We start from the raw sequence: 22,593 nt of genomic DNA, 5'->3' as shown, positions 1-22,593 counted from the left end.
CAGTTTAATGAGGTTCCACTTGTCTATCTTATCTCTTATGGCCTGTGCATTTCAGGTTTTGCTCAGGAATTGGTTGCCAGTTCCAACTTCCATAAAGGTGTGTCCTGCATTTTCTAAGGTTCTTATGGTTTGAAGTTTTGCATTTAGGTTTCTGATCCATTTACAGTTAATTTGTGTGTATGGGGATAGATAGGGGTCCTGTTTGAATCTTCTGCATGTGATCAGTTTTCCCAGCACCATTTACTGAATAGGTTCTCAACTACCTAGTGGTGGGTCGTAGTGGCTTTGTTGAAGATGAGTTGGCTGAGAAATTGAGGTTTTGCTTCTAGAATCTCAATTCTATTCCATTGGCCTATATGCCTGCTCTTGTACCAATACCAAACTGTTTTGATTATTGTAGCTATATAGTAAAGTTTAAAGTCTGATAGTGTGATATCTCCAGCTTTTTTTTTTTCTTTTTCTTTTTTTTGGCTGAGGATTGTTCTGGCTATTCTTGGTCATTTGTGTTTCCATATGAATTTCTGTATTGTTTTTTCTAGATCTGAGAAGAATGTTGCCGGTAATTTGATGGGTATTGCGTTAAATCTGTACATTGCCTTAGGTAAGATGGACATCTTAACAATGTTGATTCTTCCAACCCATGAGCATGGGATATTTTTTCACTTGTTTGTGTCATCTTTGATTTCTTTGAGTAGTGTTTTGTAGTTTTCATTGTAAAGGTCTTTCACATCTCAGGTTAGGAAGATGCCAAGGTATTTCCTTTGTGTGTGTGTGGCTATTGTGAATGGAATTGTGCTTTTTATTTGGGTTTCTATTTGTGTATTATTGGTGTATAGAAATGCGATTGTCTTTTGCACATTTATTTTATACTCTGAGACTTTGCCAAAGTCCTTTATCAGTGCAAGGAGGTTTTTGACAGATTCTCTTGGATTTCCAAGGTATAGGATCATATCATCAGCAAAGAAGGAAAACTTGACTTCCTCTCTTCCTATTTGGATATCCCTGATTTCCTTCTCTTGTGTAATTGCCCAAGCTAGGACTTCCAACACAATGTTGAACAAGAGGGGTGAGAATGGGCAGCCTTGTCTTGTTCCAGTTTTCAGGGGAAATGTTTCCAGTTTCTGTCCATTTAGCAATATGTTAGCTGTGGGTTTATCGTAGATGGCACTTACTATTTTGAGGTATGTTCCTTCTATACCTAGGTGTTTGAGGGTTTTTATCAAGAAGGTTCGCTAGATTTTATCAAAAGTTTTTCTTTTTTTCTTTTTTTTTTTTGTCATTGCTGAGTATTATATGCTGATGATAATGGCCTATGGCTGCTATGTCACCATCTGCCACTCTTTGCTTTACAACATCATCATGTCTCATCCCATCTGCTTTCTGCTGGTGGCTATGGTCTACACAATGAAACTCACTGGCTCAGAAATAGTCTGGGCTCATGCTAAAACAACCCTATTGTGAGTTCCTCATCAATCACTACTTCTGTGACATCCTCACTCTCATGAGTCTCTCCTGCTCTAGCACCTATGACATTGAGATGACAACTTTCTTTTTGGCTGGATTCAACATCACAGTCACCAGCATAACAGTCCTTGTTTGTTATACCTTCATCCTTTCCAGCATCTTTCACATCAGCACCACAGGTCCAAAGCCTTCAACACCTACAGATCTCACCCTGTAACTGTTTTATGGGTCTGCTGAGTCAATGTACTTAAACCTCTCTGCTGCCAGTTCCCTGGCCCAAGAGAATGTGGCCTCTGCCAAACAACTCAAATGTCTGTCAACAGATGAATGGATAAAGAAAACTCATATAGTGGAATATTACTCAGTCTTAAAGAAGAAAGAAATCTTGTCACATACCACAACATGGGTGAACCTTGAGGATATTATGCTAAGTAAAATAAGTCAGTCACAAAAAAAAATTGTATAATTCCATTTATTTGAGATACTTAAAGTGTTCAAGTTTAAAAACAGAAAGTAGAATGGCGATTACCAGGGGTTGGGGATGTGAGAAAAGTGGGTGCTGTTGTTTATTGGGTATAGGGTTTCAGACTTGCAAGATGAAAAGTTTCTGGAGATCTGTTTTACAATGTGAATATACTTAACACAATGGAATTATACACTTAAAAATGGTTAAGAGTGTAAATTTTTGTTGCATTTTTATCACAGTAAGAAATTTAAAATAAACCTAATACAATATTAAATATGTTTATACCTCTTATCTTGACAGGCCACCTTCATAACCCTGAAAGGCCAGATTCAAATTAGAATCCTGAGACTCTACCAAGTTCCACATCAGAAGGTGGCCAGGGAGAGTCACCCTGGCTCCCAGGTTCCTGCCCATGGTCCACAGCTTATCCTCTCCACTTCCCACCTTCAGCTTTGACATACAATGTGAGGGACACACACACACACACACACACACACACACACACACACACACACACACACACAGGTATGGACACTTCTACTCCACATGCCCCAAAATCATCCACCTCCCTTGTACACAGCTTCTGCCATTGCTTCTTGGACCCAGGAAAGGTGAGGGATCCAGCTCCAAACCAGAATCTGTGTGTGATCTTTCAGGCCTGAATAGAGTAGCTACCAAGACTTTACCAGGCAGACCTCACAAGAAAAAGCTACCCTCCCCACCCCAGACATGGTGCACAGATAATGCATTGTAATCTGTGGAGTGAGTTCCAGTTGAGGACTCGCGTCCCCTTCCCTCCCCTCACCCACTGGCCCATGGCCTTATGCAAATCCTCATTCCTACCCTAAGTGCTTTCATTCAGAGACCTCTTAAATGAAAGGAGTGAGGGAAGAGGAACCTCCATTGAGACACTGCTCAGTGTGTCTGCCAAGGGGGAGCCTTGAAGACATTTTTCTTCACTCTGCCTTAGTACGGTACTCAGACTTTTCCACACTGAGTATTTCCCCCTCTCACCACCTCTCATGATTTTTCCTACCCCCATCCCATCTAAGCTGATCCATCTGACCCTTGCCCAATACTATGCTGTTTCGCTTGAGGAGCTGGCATCACCTTTTTCTTTTTGCCTCTTGCTTACACTATAGCAGTAAGTGAAAAAAGGCTTCATTTTTACTTTCAGTTTAATGCATATCTTAGAATGGGAGCATAGTCGCCAGCTGGATGCCTTCCCTTTTTCCTCAAACAATTTGGAGGATATTGTCAGTGGATAGCCAGATCAGAGCCCAGAAGAAGGGACCCTCTCAATAAAGCAAAAAAAGGTACCTCAGAGGTACGCCCTTTACCTTAGCATTTGACCTGTTGCTCTTTTTCTCCACCTCTTTCCCACCCCAAAACTAGCTAAGCCCACAATTAAAATAACAAGAAACATTTGTCCTTCACACTACCACTTATGAAGCACATTAACACTCAATGTTAATCAATCCTACATTCTTATGAGATCATATAGTTATCCCATTTTATAGATAAGGACTCTGGGGATAAGCGACTTGCCCAAAGGCACAAGTAAAAAATTAGCACCCCTACCCTATATCTTTTAACTACAGATTTCAAATTTTTTGCCTTTTTAACTATATATTTCAAAATTTTATGCTTTTTTAATTATAGATTGCAAAATTCATGCAAAATTCTACTATTCAGCCTTGCCATGCACCTCCCAGCTTTGCAGAAAGATCTAAACTGGTCTTTAAAAGCTTCAAAAAAGTTTGGGGTGGGAGGATTTTATCACCAACTGCAGAGAGGTTGTAAAAAAAAAAAAAAAAGAGTCAGGGCCCAGATCTAAAATCATTATCGCAGAAAAAATAAAACACAAGATAACAATCTCTGACAGGGTCTTCATGCTTCATTCTCATCCCAAATGAGGTCCTTCAATGCACTTAGTAAATGCTAACCAAATTCCATACGGATATCTTGGAGGTCCCAAAGCCCTAAATTCTTACATCACCCAGTTGAAAATACATCATTAATGAAAGAACAGTACAAAGCCACAGGATCCCATCTTCTCAGAGATAGCCCCAGGAGAGCAGCCTGGCACAGCCCCAGGTAAAGTCTGACACTTCTCCACCAAAGACCCTGTCAAATTATGCTTCTCAACAAAGGTACCTGTATAATGAACATTTGTATACCTAACCCTGAATTGTATCCCACATCTTTAAAATAAAAAAAAATTATGCCTCTCTGTAATTACCACAATGCTTGGACCAAGGCCTGGTATAGAGAATCATCCCTGCTCCTAGCACATATAAATACAAGGTTGTCCCTGTAGGTACTTTCTACTCAGAGTCAGCTTTCTGCACCTGCCATGTTGCTACTCTGCCAATCCGAGGATCCCATCTAGCTGCTACTGAATATCCAAGTTCAGCAGCATCATGTCATTTACACATACAGCTACAGAAGAAATGCTCTCAGATGCTCTGCTGACTGACTACAGTGACCCCACCTCAAGGGACTGCCCCTGGATCTGCCACTTCTCTTCCTACCCTCAACCCAACCAAATGGTCAAGTTTATAGCTATAGCCCCCCACCCCCGCCACCACTGCCACTAAATGGTCAAGTGTGTAGCTGCAACATTCCCCTGTTGTTGATGCCCCTGATATTTGGCCAGGAATTCTCCAGTGAATTGACTCAGTGCAACAGAAAATCTCACCACCTTATCCCACTTTCTCATAAGCTTTGGAGTAATACAGCTCTAACTATGAATCCTTCATGGACTAGATTTCCTAATTTGTGGTTGAGTTGGGTTATCCTACAGGCAAACTAAATGTAAGCTTAGAACACCAGCATAGTAAGTGGCTCTGGAAGGCATTTCTAAAATTTTACAATGAAAACAATAACAACAGCAAAGCTCCGAAGAGAAGCTACCTTAATTTCCATGTACATATAAGTTTTGTGTTATTTCAAGAATTAAAACTTTTATTTTGAACTTAATGTGGGTGCCCTCTAAAGGTCTGAATTAAGCCCTGCTGTAGGCAATTTATTTATCCTCCCTGACATTCTTAAATCCCCACCTCCAGGGACACTGATTGCATAACCCAAGTAAAGTGCCTGGCAGTCCCTGCCGTATAACAGGTGCCAGGTGCGGATAACTGCCACTTTCCTAGCACTTCTTTCTCCACTCCCCTTTGTTCCTTTCCATAAGCCCAAACCACGCAGACACTAATAAACACATATATCTGTTGTTTTAGATTCTAACTTAGCAACTCCACTATGATTATTAAAGAGAACACGACTGAGAAGGGAGGAAGATAGCAGCGGAGCCAGTCAGACTATGTGAGTCTCAGTGTGAGTGAGTGTATGGAAAATTTTATCCATGTGGCTGTGAGTAAGTGGGTGTGTGAGCAGTTAACTGAGTGGGGACTCAAGAGCAAGTGGCCAGGGCTCTCCCGGTGAAGCAGCTGGTGCCACAGCTGCTCTGTTTGGATCCTAGTTCTTCCAGGGGTACAGAAGCCCAGTGCCATTTTTAAAAAATCATCAAAGCCCTTCCCAGAAAGAAGCTGCCGGTTCCAGGCTCTGCCTAGCCACTGCAGCACCTGACCAGACACTGGCAACAAGGGCTGTGGAGGGGACACAGTGAGGGAGTCAGAGGCAGAGCCCTACTGGAGAAGATGAAACAGGCACCCTGCCACCATCTTGAAAACTGGGCAAGAAATGCTCCAGCTTACTCACCATGAAGTGATAGACTGGTGTACTAACTTCTCAGGGGCTGATTGTGACCCAGAGGGAATATCCCAAAAGCACAAACTCCCGATGGACAGAAAAAGTGCTGAATCTCAGGTGCCCCACCTCCTACCCTGATTCAGATGTGGGACAAAGAGTGTGACCAGAAAAAGACAAGGAAGACCCCCAAGAGATCAGTGGTGAGTCTGGGGCTGACCCAACCCCCATCTCCCCAGTAATCCTCTGTTAGACCCACATTGCTAGGGCATGATGGAGAGGGATGAACCCAGACAGAGTCTGGACATCGGCCAAAATAGGAGGACTCTACTCCAGGATAAACTTGACTGGTGCATTCCCCCACAGTACCTGGGGAAGAGACAATCCCTCACCTCCCCACCGAAGGGGAGCCTCCTAACCATACACGAGTGGGAGGGGAGAACTGAGGCCCCACCTACCCCAACCAACTCCTCCTCCTTCCCCAAGTCAGAGACTGGGGAGATTGTGAATGAGGCCATAGCTCCACAGGGAACAATAGAGGGGCTTACCTGAACAGCTGAGAGGAACAGTTACAGATCTTGCCACAAGAGGGCAAGCTGTGCTTTTTTTTTTTTTACTGTGTTTGTTTTTCTTTTTAATTTTTTTCCTTTGTGCATGAATGTGTGTGAGAGGGTTCAATCTGCATTCCCCCATCTTTTCTTCTTTTTTTTCTTCTTTCATTTTTTTGTCTTCTGATTATGTGTGTACATGAATGATTGAATATTCATCTTTCAGTTTCTTTGCTTGTCTGTTTATTCTTTTTTTAGTTTAATGTGTGTGTGAATGTGTGTGTAAGAGTTGATTGAATTTCTTTTTTTTTATTTTCCTTTTTCTTCTCCTTTCATTTTTGTGTTGGGTGTGTGTGTGTCATTGTTTTTTGCTTTAGTTTCTGCTTTTTTCTTTTTTTTTCCCTTTAATTTATGTCTGCATTCTACCTTTCTCTGTTCTCTTTATTGCTGCTACTTAATCTTGGATTCAGGAGCTACACACATGTACCCATGCATCATAATATAGAGCAGTGGTAGGTAGTGGGTCTCTGGGAACACATACCACAATCAGTATACATTGTGATTTGCAAGTAGTTTCTGAATCCTAGGTCTATCCTCCACCTTATTCAACTCTCAAAACTACAAGAGACAGCAAATCTTCCCACCAACAGGCCTGTTTCAAAATAAAACAAATTAAGAACACTGATTAAGGAAGAATAGAGGGCTGAGCAAACAGCAGAAGTGAATGCCTCTCCCACTGCCACTGAATAATGGAATTAAAGATAAAAGAAAGAGATCTGTCACAAATAAGGGGGTAAAATCAACAAAAGAACACAGGTAATTCCCAGTGTACCAAAGAGAAAATACCTGAAAAATCAGACCTCAGAGCCCAAACAAAGTAAGTCATCAATGACTGGCCCCAGGATACAACAGGGATTAGGGAATGGATCATGAGGGAATAAGACTCAAGAAAGACAAGATGCAACACTGAAAGAACTGGTAACAGAAATTTTGGAAATAAAAAAATTCATCCAGGAAATAAATAACAAGATGACAAACTTGGAAAGCAGAATTAATCAACCAGGAGAATCTCAGAACTTGAAGACCAAAACATGGAATTAACCCAATCTGTAAAAAAAAAAAAAAAGAAGAAAACTCAGAGAGAAAGAACAAAGCCTCCAAGAGATGCGCGATTAAATCAAGAGGCTGGATCTTTGCCTGACTGATGTCCCAGAAGAAGAAAGGAAAATGGAGAACAACTTGGAGAAAGTATTCTAGGTGGTTATCCAAGAAAACTTTCTCCATCTCACCAAAGATGTGACCATGCAAACACAAGAGACACAGAGAACCCCCACAAGACATCAAATTAGAAAACCAACTCCTAGACATATAGTATTCACCTACACAAAGTAGTACAAAAGAAAAAATCCTAAAAACAGCAAGAGAGAAATGTCAAGACTACCTACCAGGGAAAAACCAAATAGAATAGCAGCAGACTTACTGGCAGAAACACTACAAGCTAGAAGGGACTAGAGTCCAATATTCAAAGTCCTCAAAGATAAACAATTTCAACCAAGAATTTCCTACCCAGCCAATCTCAGTTTCACCAGTGATAGAGAATTAAAATCTTTCCCAGACATCCAATCTCTAAGAGATTATGCAATTTCCAGGCCAGCTCCACAGGAGATGCTTTAAAAGGTATTAAGCACAGAATAAAGAAAAAAAAGAATGACCATGCACTTCTCAAGAGAACAGGAAAACATGGAATCAACAGAGAATACATCATGATTGCAAACCTGAAAACACACGCATCAACCCAAAAGTTAAAAGAAAACAAACAAAGAAAAAACTTTATAATAACCTCATGACAAGGATAAACAATCACATTTCAATAATAAGCCTGAACATGAATGGACTAAATGCATCACTGAAAAGACACAGAATGACAAACTGGATGAAGCCATGATCCAATAATTTGCTGCATCCAGAAAACTCATCTCACCACAAGGGACACACACAGATGCAAAGTTAAAGGATGGAAAATGAATTTCCAGGTGAATTGATCACAAAAGAAGGCAGGATTTGTGATCTTAATGTCAGGTAAAAAAAACCTTTAAGCTATCAAAAATTTTAAAAGATACAGAAGGACACTACATAATGATAAAAGGTTCAATTCATCAACAAGAAACATATATTGTAAACATACATGCACCCAACACAGGAGTACCAGTGTTTATAAAGCAACTACTAAATAAACTAAAAAGTAGATATTGACTCTAACATTATTATAGCTGGGGTCTTAAATAACCCACTAACAAGCCAAGATATATTATTAAGGCAAAAAAATCAACAAAAAGATCCAGAACCTCAACTTGACACTTGACCAAATGGACTTAATAGATACCTACAGAACATTCAACCCAACATCCATGGAATATACATTCAACTCATCACCACATGGATTGTACTCTAAGATTGATCACAACCATGGCCATAAATAAATCATACACAAATTTCATAAGATTGAAATACTGCCATGCAACTTCTCAGACCACAGTGGAATAAAACTAAATATTACCACCAACAAAATTCCCTCAAAACTCATGAAGACATGGACACTATAGAGCATGATGCTGAATGACTACTGAGTCAACACAGAAATAAAAAGATGCCTGGAAACACATGAAAATGAAGAAACATCTTACCAAAACCACGGGAATACTATGAAAACAGTTCTCAGAGGGGAGTTTACATCTCTATGAACACACATCAAGAAAATAAAAAAAATCACAAGTTAACAGTCTTTCAAATCACCTAAGACCACCAAAACCCCAACTTTAGCAGAAGAATTCAGATCACCAAGGTAAAAGCCCAAATATAGAACATAGAAGACAAAAATATCTTAGAAAAAAATTAGTAAAACAAAAAGCTAGTTCTTTGAAAGAATAAACAAGATCGATGGATCCCTAGCCAGAATGACCAAGAAAAAGAGAGAAAAAGCCCAAATAAACACAATCAGAAATGCAAAAGATCAAATCACAACTGATCCCAAAGAAATATAAAAGATTACCAGAGAGTACTATGCACATCTGTATGGAAACTATCTTGATAACCTAAATGAAATGGAGGACTTTCTGACATCATACAACCTCCCAAGGTTGAAACAAGAAGACATTGACACACTAAATAGACCAGCAACAACACAGGAAATGGATTGCATCATAAGAAAACTATCTACCAAAAAAAGCCCTGGACCAGACAACATCCCAGTGGAATTCTACAAAACATACAAGGAGGAGCTGATATCAATCCTATTGAAAATCTTCCATCCTAAACAATTATGCATAAGATACCATAGAATCCAGCAAACAAAAAAAAAAGAAAGTATTCTAGGCAATTGAGAAAGACAGAAATCACCCCAAACCATTTCATGAAGCTAACATTACACCAATACTCAAACCATGTAAATATCCAACAAAAAAAGAGAACTCCAGGCAAATATCCCTAAGGAACATCGATGCAAAAATTCTCAAGATTCTAGCAAATTGGATACAACAACACATCTCAAAAATCCTCCCCACCACCCCTACTTGGGGAGATGAATCTCCTCTCTATCTATCTCTCTCTCTCTCTCTCTCTCTCTCTCTTTCTCTCTCTCTCTCTCTCCCCCCCTCTCTCTCCCTCTCCCCACTCCCCATCCCTCTAATTTACTTTTAAATAAACAATATTTTCTAATCTAAAGAAAAAAATCACCCACCATGAATGAGTAGGCTCCATCCCCAGGATGCAGGGCTGTTTCTGCATTTGCAAAATAATAAATGTAATTAAATACATCAACATATGTAAAAACAAGAACCACATGATTATATCATTAGATGCAGAAAAGCTTTTGATAAAATCCAGCATCCTTTCTTGATAAAAACCCTCAAACACTTAGGCATAGAAGGACATACATCAAAATAGTAAGAGCTATCTATGATAAACCCACAGCCAGCATATTGCTAAATGGACACAAACTGGAAGCATTTCCCCTGAAAACCAGAACAAGACAAAGTTGCCCACTCTCACCTCCCCTGTTAAACATTGTGTAGGAAGTCCTAGCTAGAGCAATTAGACAAGGGAAGAAAAGCAGGAGCATCCACACAGGAAAAGAGGAAGTTAAGTTATCCCTCTTTGTTGACAATATGATCCTATATCTCAAAAATCCAAGAGAATCTGTCAAAAACCTCCTTGCGCTGATAGAGGAATTTGGAAAAGTCTCAGAGTACAAAATGAATGTGCAAAAGACAGTTGTGTTCTTATACTCCGACAAAAAACAAGCAGAGAATCAAATAAAAAGCACAATCCCATTCACAATACCCATAAAATAAATGAAATACCTTGGCGTCTTCTTAACCAGAGAAGTGAAAGAACTTTACAATGAAAACTACAAAACAGTTCTCAAATAAATCCAAGAAGACACAAGTAAATGGAAAAATATTCCATGCTCATGGATAGGAAGATTCAACATTGTTAAGATGTCCATTCTACCATAGACAATCTACAGATTCAATAATTCGATATCCATTAAATTAGCAACATCATACTTCTCAGACCTGGAAATGACAATACAGAAATTCATATGGCAACATAAACAACCACAAATAGTCAAAATAACCCTTAGCAAAAGAAACAAAGTGGGAGGCATCACATTTCCAGACTTTAAGTTTTACCATAAGAGTACAATAATCAAAACAGCCTGGTATTGGTATAAGAACAGGCGTACGGACCAATGGAATAAGATAGGGATTTCGGAAGTAAAGTCTCAATTTCTCAACCAACTCATCTTTGTCAAAGCCTCCAACAACATCCACAGGGAAGAGGAGAACCTATTGAGTAAATGATGTGGAGAAAACTGGCTGACAACATGCAGATGATTGAAACAGGATCCATACTTGTCATCATACACAAACTATCAACTCTAAATGGATCACAGACCTAAACCTAAAGCCTCAAACTATAAGAATCTTAGAAAATGCAGGAGACACCCTTACAGAAATCAGAGTAGGCAACAAATTCCTGATCAAATCCCAAATGTCCATGCCATAAAGAGATAAGATAGACAAGTAGGACCTCATCAAACTGAAAAGCTTCTGCAAAGCAAAAGAAACCATCAAGAGAATAGAGAGACAGTTCACAGAATGGGAAAAAATATTTTCTAATTGTATATCTGACAAAGCCCTAACTTCCAGGATCTATAAGGAACTTAAATATGCCGAAAGAGAAAAAACAAACAGCGTCATTAAAAAGTGGGCAAAAGCCGGGCTCAGTGGCTCAGCCTGTAATCCCGTGCCTTTGGGAGGCTGAGGTGAGTGGATTGCCTGAGCCCGTGGGTTCGAGACCCGCCTGTGCAGGCGAGACCTCATCTCTACAATAAATCAAAAAATTAGCTGGACGTGGTACTGCGCACCTATAATTCCGGCTACTCAGAAGGCTGAGGCAGAAGGATCGCTGGAGCCCAGCAGGTCGAGGCTGTGGTGACCAGGAGTGGCCACTGCACTCCAGTCTGGGCAACAGAGTGAGATTGCAACTCAAAAAAAAAAAAATGGGCAAAAGACTTGAATAGACACTTCTCAAAAGAAGAGATATTGGTAGACAGCAGACACATGAAATAGTAGTGTTCAGCCTCAGTAATCATCAGAGAAATGCAAATCAAAACCACACTGAGATACCATCTAACCCCAGTAAGAATGGCCATACTTAATAAAACAAACAATAACAGATGCTGGCGAGAATGCAGAGAAAAAGGATTGCTTCTACACTGTTGGTGGGAATGCAAACTAGTGCAAACTCTTTGGAAAACAGTGTGGTAATTTCTGAAAGAACTAGACATTAATCTTCCATATGATCTAGCAATTACCCCATTGGGAATATACCTGGAAGAACTCAATCATTCTACAAAAAAGATACCTACACATGCACGTGTATTGCATCACTACTCACAATTGCAAAAACATGGAACCAATCATGCTGCCCACTGAAACTAGAGTGGATAAAAAAAAGTGGTACATATACATAATGGAATATTATGCAGTCATAAAGAAGAACAAACACATGAACTCTGCAGCAACTTGGATGCATTTAGAGTCTATCATACTCAGTGATCTATCTCAGAAAAAAAGAACAGAGTACCATATGTTCTCACTCATAAGCAGACCTTGAACAATTATAATACTGTAAGTAAGGGTTAGCAGTAGTGGGAAACTGCCAGGGGTGGGGGGCACACCTCATCAACAAGGGTACCTGCATAATGAACATTTGTATACTTAACCCTGAATTATACCCGATATCTTTAAAATAAAAAATTTTTTAAAAAAATTTTTAAGTGGGCAAAGGAACATGAATAGACACTTCTCAAAAGAAGATATACAGGCAGCCAACAGACACATGAAAAAGTGCTCAGTCTCATTAATCATCAGAGAAATGCAAATCAAAACCACAATGAGATACCACCTAATCCCAGTAAGAATGGCTATACTTAATAAAACAAAAAACAGATGCTGGCAAGGATGCAGAGAAAAGGGAACTCTTCTTCACTGCTGGTGGGAATGCAAACTAGTTCAAAGTCTATGGAAAACAGAGTGATGATTTCTGAAAGAACTAAAAATTGACCTTCCATATGACCCAGCAATTCCCCTACTGGGAATATACCTGGAGGAACTCAAATCATTCTACAAAAAAGATACCTGCATACACATTTATTACAACACTATTCACAATAGCAAAAACATGGACCCAAACATGCTGCCCATCAAAACTGGACTGAATTTTAAAATGTGGTACATACACACGATGAAATATCACATAGTCATAAAGAAGGACAGACACACGAACTTTGCAGCACTTGGATGGATTTAGAGTCTATAATACTCAATGATCTATCACAGAAACAAAGAACAGAGTACCACATGTTCTCACTTGTAAGCAGACCCTGGATATTTACCATAATACTATAAGAGAGAGATTGGCAGTAGTGTAGTGAGATCCTGCCAGGGGTTGGGGGGGACACAACATCAATAAGGGTACTTGATCTCAAACCAGGCAAAGTAGGGACCAAAGGGAGGCCCAAACTTTACCTGCACAACGTCCACTTGTATACCTAATTCTGAATTGTTCCACACATCTTTAAAATAAAATATTTTAAAAAGAGAATATGACCATGTAGGAATTGGGATCTTTGATTTCCCTACCCTAGCGATGCTGTTGGCTGAACCTACTTCCCAGAAACAACAGTTCCTCATCTCCTTACCCTTCAACCCTAAGATGGAGATAAACATTTGTCTCTCTCTCTCTCTCTCTTTCTCTCTCTCAATCTCTCTCTCTCTCTCTCTCTCTGTCTCGCTCAAGACCCACTTTTCCCCTGCAGCATCACTCCCCCTCATTCCTGTTTTAGAAATCCTGGTAGAAAGCCTTCTATAAATGCCAGCTGTCTTAGAAAGGGAACTGCATTCACTGCATTGTCCAGTTATAGGGACTCTGGAGCCAAAATGCAAAGGCAGGAGAGATAGCCCATTGCTGCCCATTCTGTGAGTCAACAAGAATTTTTAAGAGGGAAGAACTACCAGGCTTAAAGCCTGAGACAGAATATTTAACTGACTTGGGGCAAATAGGAGAACACTGACCTCATCATGCTCTGTAATATTATGACCCAGCTGGTTTCAACCCAGAAAACAGGGGCATGGGAGAATAGAAGAAGAAAATTAGGAGAGTAGATAAACAGATAAAGTGACTCCTTGATGGTTGCTTCCTAAGCTCCTCTTCCTCTGTGCAAGCTCAGGGCTGCCGCAAAGTCATATTCCTGCCCAGCATCTGTTTCTGCAACGTACATACCAAGCAGGCTCTCTACATAAACAACTCCTGTAGGTACTCCTTGGCCACTGCAATCAGGATGAGTCTGGCTGATAAAAGCATGGCTCTCCTTGTTCCCCACATTACAGCAAATACAGGCCACCTCAATGAGCAAAGTGAAAAGGTGACTGTCACCTAACATTCATTAATTTGTAAAACTGATATATTTTTATATATTTCTATGGGTGAAACTGTCATAGGAGAGATAATTGAACCAAATGACCCACACTCTGTCCAAGAGTCTGTGAGCCTACTTCCAGTTCTAAATTTTAATTGATTTCTGAATTTATTTTAGGAAACGTTACTTTTCTTCTATTATTTCCTCTCCTATGACAGTTTTGCCTAGCATAAAGAAGTAGCCCAAGAAAGTATAAGAGAGAGGGAATTATTTCTACTTATTAAAACAAAAAACATGTCTGTCCTTTTATTAGTTTTCCTAATTGACATTTCTAACCATTTAGCAGTTTGAATGTTCGGGGGGGATAAAAAAGTCCTTTCACCAGAACAGTGAAAAATGGCCAAATAAAAATGCTAATGATAAAAATGCTAAGCCACTAATTGGCTTAGCTGGTCTGAAAATAGTTTTTAGGGGGAAGGGAGACAGGAAAGCAGGGATCTAACAGTATAGATGTTTCCCTTGGAAACCTCTACCAGTCCTCAGAGAAATGGAGCCTGGGTTTTCATACATGAGGGACAAGAAATAAAGCCTGGAGCCCAGGTAAGGTGGAGGTGGGATTAGAGAACATGTCATTCCTCACCATCCTCATAAACCTGTGCCCAAAGAAGGTAAAATCTCTGAGTGAATGAACTAGAAATGAATTGACTCACTCGGGAAGATGATGAGGATACAGGCTAGTCTCAGCTCTGGTTCTGGTTAAAAAATAGGAGGGGAGGGAGGTCAGGGAGAAAACCCTCTCCCTTAAGAATCCCTTACCACACACGTGTGTGGACCTGGAATTTATACTACCTGCATGTCTTTTTAAATCCTAAACCAAACATGTATTAGAAAGAGATCCTAGAGGTTATTGTTTATAATGAATTTAAAGTGTGGTAAGTGCTCAAAAAGGAAATAGAAGGTTATGTGGATGCATTAACTAAGAGAAACTGAACTGAGTTCGTAAGGTAAGAAATGACTTCTCTAAGGAAGTGATAGTCAGAGACCTGAAGGATAAGGAAGTACAATTGCTATTTGTCTCCTCAACATCCATTCCTGCAGAAGAATCTGTCCTTCAGTTGAGGGAAACAGTTGAGGGAGGGGCACACCTCATCAACAAGGGTACCTGCATAATGAACATTTGTATACCTAACCCTGAATTGTACCACACATCTTTACAATAAAAAGATAAATTAAAATAAATTTTAAAAAAGAATCTGCCCTTATGTGAATCTTAGTTAAACTATCCTCACAAGTATTGCCAGACACCAACTCCCAGACTATTGGCATCTACAGCCCAACTATACTACCCAACTTCAGCTAGTCGGATGCTCTGCTTAGGTCTTTGATTCTCGAAGAAGTGGTATGAAGAAGCTAAGACAATGTAGAGTTCAAGAAAGCAAAGACATTTTTTCCAGCAACGAGCTATGGTATATGTGACATCCAGTACCAGTGTAACATAGCAAGACTATCCCAGCCTGTGATCTTAGCTATGATTCTAGCCATTGGTAGAAAGATTAAATATAGCCTACATTATAAGAAAAATATTAAGAAACAAATATTTCCTTGAAAGTATGCAAAAGGAGTCTTAATACCCTCACTGTTCAAATTCAAGAGAAAAATTACAGGGATGTTATTGCAGCAAGTTAGTTTTGTTTTCTCAAGATGTTGACCAGACCATTCATCTTGGTGGAGGAAACTATGTGTAATTTATTCTATCCCATAGTTCCAGGAAAATATCTGAGATAAATGTATGATCCTAATCCACAGAAAGGAATAAACAGATTTCTGGAACTGTAGATGTTGAAGATTTGGACTTATCTTCAGCATTGGGTAAACATAGGATGATGAAAAGAATTAAAACAAAGGATGAAGAGATGAAGTTGGTGACATTAGACAGTACAATGCTAGTTCTTATGACTACAAATCTGCCCACCTGTGACACGGGTGCTGAAAGAAGCCTGAAAGAGAGGAACTATGTTTACACAAGTAAAGACTAATGCAATTGTGATCTCAAAAGAACAATTTGTCTGTGTCCCCTGGTTGGACTATAGCATCAACAAACCCTATAACTAATGAACCATTCACAGGAAACAGACCTAAAGAGTCGTGGCCTCATAGTGACCCAAGGCCAGTGGTATAAATGTGAAGTATTCACTAATAACAAAGAAGCATCAGGAAAAGGCTGAGTTCTTCATATCACATAATTGGTGATGTTTTTCTTTGTCACAAAGCTTATCATTGTTTTGGGAGAAATGACAAAAAAAAAAGAAATCTATTTTTTTTTAAAGTTAAAAATTTTTAAAAATATATAACATGTTAAAGTGTGAATTCATTCCAATTAGGGTGACCAAAGAACAAAGAGAAGAGAAAAGGCTGAAGTTCTGCTCCACTTATCAACTTAGCAAAAATATATCTGAGAAAAGAATGATTAAGCAACATACTTATACATAGCGCATGGGTCAAAAAGACATAAATCACAGGAAAATTAGAAAATATTTTGAATTGAAAAATAAGGAAGATGCAACAAGAATCTCTCCTCAGAAAATAATCAGAAATCTAGATAAAAATTTTAATACAAAAGGAACAGTCATGGCATTATTTATATTACTAAAACATTGAGTATAATGTTTTATACTCATTTATACATATAAATATTGAGAAAAAAATTATAATTAGATATAGATTATATAGATATATAGATATATCTTGTGATGGTAAGTTAAACAATATCTTATAACATAGCACACAGAGGATGAAGAAACTTTCATACTCCAGATAAGATTCTCTTTTTCTGTTCTCTGAGTGGATTTGTTAACTACTGTTATGTAACAATAAAACAAAATCTCGTTGGCATGCTACAATGAATATTTGCTCCTCACATGTCTACAAGTTGATAGTGGTTGCTCATCTTGCCTGGGCTCACGTGGACAGCTCCCCTTGCTCTACACAGCGAACATTGCTTCACATGTGCTTGGTGAGAATTAGTAGGAAAGGGTGGCAATTATACAGGAGAGGCTCTTTTAGAGGCAATGGCAGAAGAATAAGAGGGCTAACCCCACCTTTCAAAGACATTACAAGCTTTTGCTTACATGACCTCTGCTAATATTCTATTAACCAAAATGAGACATGAAAGGACATAACATGGAGTCAATATAGTCAGTAAGCAGCCATTTTAACATTGCTTAGCTTTGCCGTATTTTTCTAGCAGTTCACTTTAATTTACCCTCTGATCCACTAGCCAAGGACAGAACTGGTTTCTCAGAGGTAGCTACTGCTACAACTCCCTCCCAGCTTGTTTTGTAAACCAATTAACCTAATCAGTCCTTCACGACCCAGACAGACCCCATCACTATGGCAGCAATCATGCGACTAACCCACCCACCTGTCTGCCGTGTATCACCTGACGTTAGTACCTGTGCTTCCCTGTCCCCTCCATGATGACGTGAAGCAGACCACCGCCCAATCACCTTGACAACCTTCCCCTATCAAAGGGAAAGTTTAAAAGGATTAGACTCCAAGCAGCCAGTCAGCATTGCTTTGTTAAACTCTGGTGTGTCCACGTGGTTCTTTGAGCTATGGCCACCATGTTTCCTAGCTTTGGTCCCCTCCTACCTTGGGGAGTTGAATCTCTTTTCTCTCCCTAATTTACTTTCTAAATAAACTATATTTTCCAATCTAACTGCTGTGCAATGATTTGCATCTGTCAAATGGCACCAGATTGCACAACCCTACCCTGGCAGGTCTAACCTAACATTTTGGAGGTCCCGCTGGGATATACTTTAACCTAACAAGTCACATGGCCAAACCAAACATCAATGGGCAGGGAGATATATCCTGCCTCTATGAGACCATGGCAAGGGAATGAATATATAATACTACTCAATGACTGATGAATTTTAGCCAGTAATACAAACTACTACATTGAGACATAAATCATCTTTGTTCTTCAGACATATTTCACATATCAAATTTGCAACAATAAATATTAGTTGTTCCAAGAATGTCTCATTGATAGATAAACACATGTGTATAGAAATGTATGCTGAATTAAAAAGACTTGCCATCTTGGTGTTTTCAACCCAGTATCAACCAAATAGAGAAAGAGGTGATGCAGCCATGTAGTGAGAACAGAAGATCAGAGAACTGAAATCTTAACCTGTGGCTGTAGAGTTGGGGCCAACAGTGATGCTTCCAGGGCCAAGATGCCTCTACCCTTTCCCTCTTTTCTCAGCCAAATACCTTCGCAGGCCTTTTCTGTGATTGACATCTCTTTATTTCACCCTTGGAATGTTTTCTGTCCCATTCTTTGCTAAACTGTTTCCACTGGAAAAAACATTCTTAAATGCCTTTTTATATAATTTTAAAATAAGAGATGGGGCAAAGGGAGAGAGGGGAGAGAGAGAGATGCTTTAAAATGGGAAGATTCATAAGAAATTAGCAACAGTTGTTACTTTTAAAGAGGAGAATTTAGAACTGGAATGACTAGATGAGAGAAAGACATATTTTCATTGAATAAACTTCACCTTTATTATTTAATATTATATCATGTGCAAGTATTACTTTGCCAGAATATATTACTTTTCTAATGAAAGTTAGAGGAGAATTCATTTTTCTCATGACTAAGCAGAGTTCCAGGAAGGTAAAGTGGTTTGCCTCAGGTCATGCAAAAACTCAAGGAAGTGTTGATAATTAGATAATTCTTGCAGGGTGAAAACTAAGATTTATTAAGGGACTTGCATTCTCAAAGACCCTACAAAGTCAGGACCGCTGTCTCACTTTTGAAAAATAAAGAATTATATTTAGAGACATTAATTAATTTGCCCAACATCACATAATCACTAAACAGGATGCAAAACTCCACTGTATGCCTCACGAACTGCTGTTTTTCTCTGCTGCCTACCGTATAAAGCCTATTCACCTCACCCTCCTGACGCTCACCCACAGGTCTCTTGAACTCACTTTTCTTTCCCTCTTCCATGCTGATTAAAGCAAAATCTTCACCCACACACACTCAGTCTCATGACTTCAACCCCTCTGATTTGTGTCATACTGAAGGACAAAACTAAACACTCAACCAAACTTCCCTTTTTCCCCAAGGAAGAGAATTTTTCCAAGAAAAAACTCATCAATCAAAGTGTCTCCTCAGCACTTAACACATTGGTGCTCTTCCAAAGAACCATCCTTTACTGCTAATAAATCCCTTAGATCAAAGTGTTTTTATGTATAAATACCTCTCTTTATATAATGTTGTTAGTTTACAAATCAGTCTTAGATAAATTATTCCTTTCCCATATATATCTACATGAGAAGATCAGTGCTGCCTGCAGTGCTTTAAAATTCAATGGAAAATTGCCTTTTCTAGTAATCAACTGCTTGGTGCTGCCTTACTAACTAAATAGAGTTCCAAAATTATTTGTTGCCCCCTTTAGAACTTCTAAGCCATTAGTTGATTATCCTAAGTCACAAATTTCTTCATCACAGTACAAACATCCAAACAAACCCTTGAAAAAGCTCTAAATTCAGATTCTCTTCATCCTAAAATAATATATGACTTTCTACTCAGCCTCTTTAGAACGCTTAATCCTACAGAAGTACTAATTCACTAGACTGGATTCATATGGTTTCATCACAACCTCAGTCTTAACTCAGTGCCACCCACACATCATAGTCTTAGCACACTTCTCTTGTCATTTGGCCATGATCAACTTAAGAAATGTTTCATCTCCTACCCTCTTGGAGAAAAAATGTAATGCTCAAAAGCATTTATTGAGAAGTTGCATTAACTTACTTTAAATAGCATCAGCTTTTAACGTGTTATGTTATTATACTTTTAAGAGGAAATCTATAAGGGCAACAACAAAGCAAGAAAACGTGGCATAAAACAAATACTAAAGGAAATTAGGATTCAAGGGCCTAGATCCCAACCCCAGTTGTGGTACTACCTAGTTGTATATCCTTGAGTAGCATATATATTTCTGAGTCTCCAGTGTCTGTTAATTGACAAGGTTAGATTAAATGATGTATAAGACCCATTCAAGATTAAATGATTTACGATTATTTTTTAAATGCATAAAATGAAGAAATTTTGGACTATTTGGGGTGGAACAGGAGCAAGTAGATTAAGTCTGCACCAAACACTCACCCAAATGTAAATACTTAAAATATTCTCTTTCTGCATCAAATAGAAAAAAAACTGGAACTTGAATTACTCATTGAAAACACACACACTAATAATCAAAGCATTGTATTTCTTTCCTCAAATACTACTCCTTTCTTAAGAAAATATTTTCCTGCTCTAGGTTTTTCTCAGGGCAACTTTGACATTCTTGTTCCTTAAGCTATAGATAAATGAATTTAACATAGGCACTACAATGGTATAGAACAGAGAGGACACTTTCCCTTGGTCAAGGGGCAAAATGGAAGGTGGTTTGAGATACATAAAAGCCCCAGAACCAAAAAAAAAGAGAAACCACAATTATGTGGAAGCTGCAAGTGCTAAATGCTTTGGACCTTCCCTCAGGAGAACTAATATGAAGAATGCTGGAGAGGATGAGGGCACAAGAAATAAAGATAGTGATAATGGGCATTCCAATGTCAATGGCGACAACAACAAAGACAACTAGCTCATTGGCATAAGTGCTGTTACAGGAGAGTTCAAGAAGGGGAAGGATGTCACACATGAAGTGACTGAGAAGGTTGTTAGTACAGAACATCAGACTCATTATGTTTCCTGTATGGCCATGGCCCCAGCAAACCCCATCCCATAGGCACCCAACAAAAGGAACAAACACAGCTGGGGAGATATGCTGACCGTGTACAACAGTGGGTTACAGATGGCCACAAAACGGTCATATGCCATTGCTGACAGAATGAAAGACTCAGAGACGACAAAGAAACAAAAGAAAAAGAACTTAAGTCATACACTCAGCATGCAAGATAATGTTTTTCTTTGAGACAAAACTCACCAGCATTCTGGGGGTGATGGTACTGGAGTAGCAGAAATCTATTAGAAAGAGATTGAAAAGGAAGAAGTATATAGGGGTGTGCAAGTGGGAATTTAGCCCAATCAGTATTATCAAGCCTAGGTTCCCCACCACGGTGACCATGTAGAAACCTAGAAACAAGAAGAAGAGTGGCATCTGGAGTCCCTGCTGGTTGGTTAAACCTGCAAGGACAGACTCTGTCATGGAAGAGTTTTCTGCTAGCATTCTCCTCTAAGTGTGGGAAGAGAGGTCTGGGGGTCCAAGAGAAGAGCACCACTTAAAGAGAAAGAAGCACTGCCACCACCTTCCTAATATCCATCCCCCATTCTTGAAAAAGGAATCCACAGAGAGATTTGAACCTTTGGTGAACGGTTTTTACCATTTGCTATAGATCTGTCTTCACAGCCCAGGTGACTTTAACTTCCAAAGTACAATATGAAGCTAAACTTTAACTCCAGAATGAGAACTGGTGCTGCTGAAGAGAGAACTAAAAATAAACGGCATATCTTTTTAGATCTTTAAGTCAGTTCTTTTTCTATGTCGTCCCCTCTCTTGTCTCTGCTTCAGTTGCTGAAATCTGGTCCTCTTCCCCGGATTAAGTCTCAACAGGCAGAAGCCATTGTGGTTCTGTTCATCTCTGGGTCAGCACTGTCAGATCAAGAAGGTGACATCATGTTATTTCAAGAACTTTTAACTCAAGTGACTGTAGGTTTAATAACAATTTTTTAAAGCTAATGCTTATTGGGTGGCTACTATGAGAGGCTCTGTTCTAAGAGCTATGTGACAATATCATTACCCTCATTTTACAGATGGAACACTAAGATTATGTAACTAGCCAAAAGTCCACAAATACTGAGCTGCAGCCAGAAGGTGAATTTTGGCAGTCTGATTCTCACAGTTTGAGCTTGTAACCATCATGCTACTTGACTGACCAGCATAGGGGCAGGCACTTACCCTCCTCTATTTTAGAGCCATAATGCTATACTCTACTGCCTATTGTCCACATTCAAAGGAGGAAAATGACCTTAATAAATAGAAGATGACAGCTTTAAGTTCAGAGCCCTCTCTTTTCCACCAGTCCAGATCAAAGAAATCAAAACCTCTAACTTCTCATAACTCTTTCTGCGCTGAAGGACATGACTTCCAATTGTTCATTTGCCCCAAGTCCCCTCTGGGTTGTTTTCCTGACAAGTGAATAACACGTGGCTCAGCCTATAATCCCGCGCCTTTGGGAGGCTGAGGTGAGTGGATTGCTTGAGCCTGTGGGTTCGAGACCCGCCTGGGCAGCGAGACTTCATCTCTACAATAAATCAAAATATCAGCCGGGCGTGGTAGCGCATACCTGTAATTCTGGCTACTTGGAAGGCAGAGGCGGAAGGATCGCCGGAGCCCAGCAGGTCG

The 22,593-nt window shown here is 39.4% G+C and overlaps 1 protein-coding gene and 1 pseudogene across 1 annotated transcript; one reads left to right on the top strand and one right to left on the bottom strand.

The window, feature by feature from the left end:
* Nucleotides 1-4,405, top strand: part of LOC110595622 — a 5,598-nt pseudogene extending 1,193 nt beyond the window's left edge.
* A 16,099-nt stretch (nucleotides 4,406-20,504) lies between these two features.
* LOC103260193 (olfactory receptor 8B12) lies at nucleotides 20,505-21,417 on the bottom strand. Its single transcript, XM_008057844.2, is given in 4 exon segments — nucleotides 20,505-20,669; nucleotides 20,671-20,948; nucleotides 20,951-21,122; nucleotides 21,124-21,417. Coding segments are annotated over 4 exon segments (909 nt in total).
* Nucleotides 21,418-22,593: the final 1,176 nt, after the last annotated feature.

Source organism: Carlito syrichta, unplaced genomic scaffold (assembly GCF_000164805.1).
Source record: "Carlito syrichta isolate Samal-C Ts95f unplaced genomic scaffold, Tarsius_syrichta-2.0.1 Scaffold303139, whole genome shotgun sequence".
Classification (NCBI taxonomy): domain Eukaryota; kingdom Metazoa; phylum Chordata; class Mammalia; order Primates; family Tarsiidae; genus Carlito; species Carlito syrichta.
Note: the sequence above shows the minus strand (reverse complement) of the source record. Positions and strands in the feature narration are given on the sequence as shown.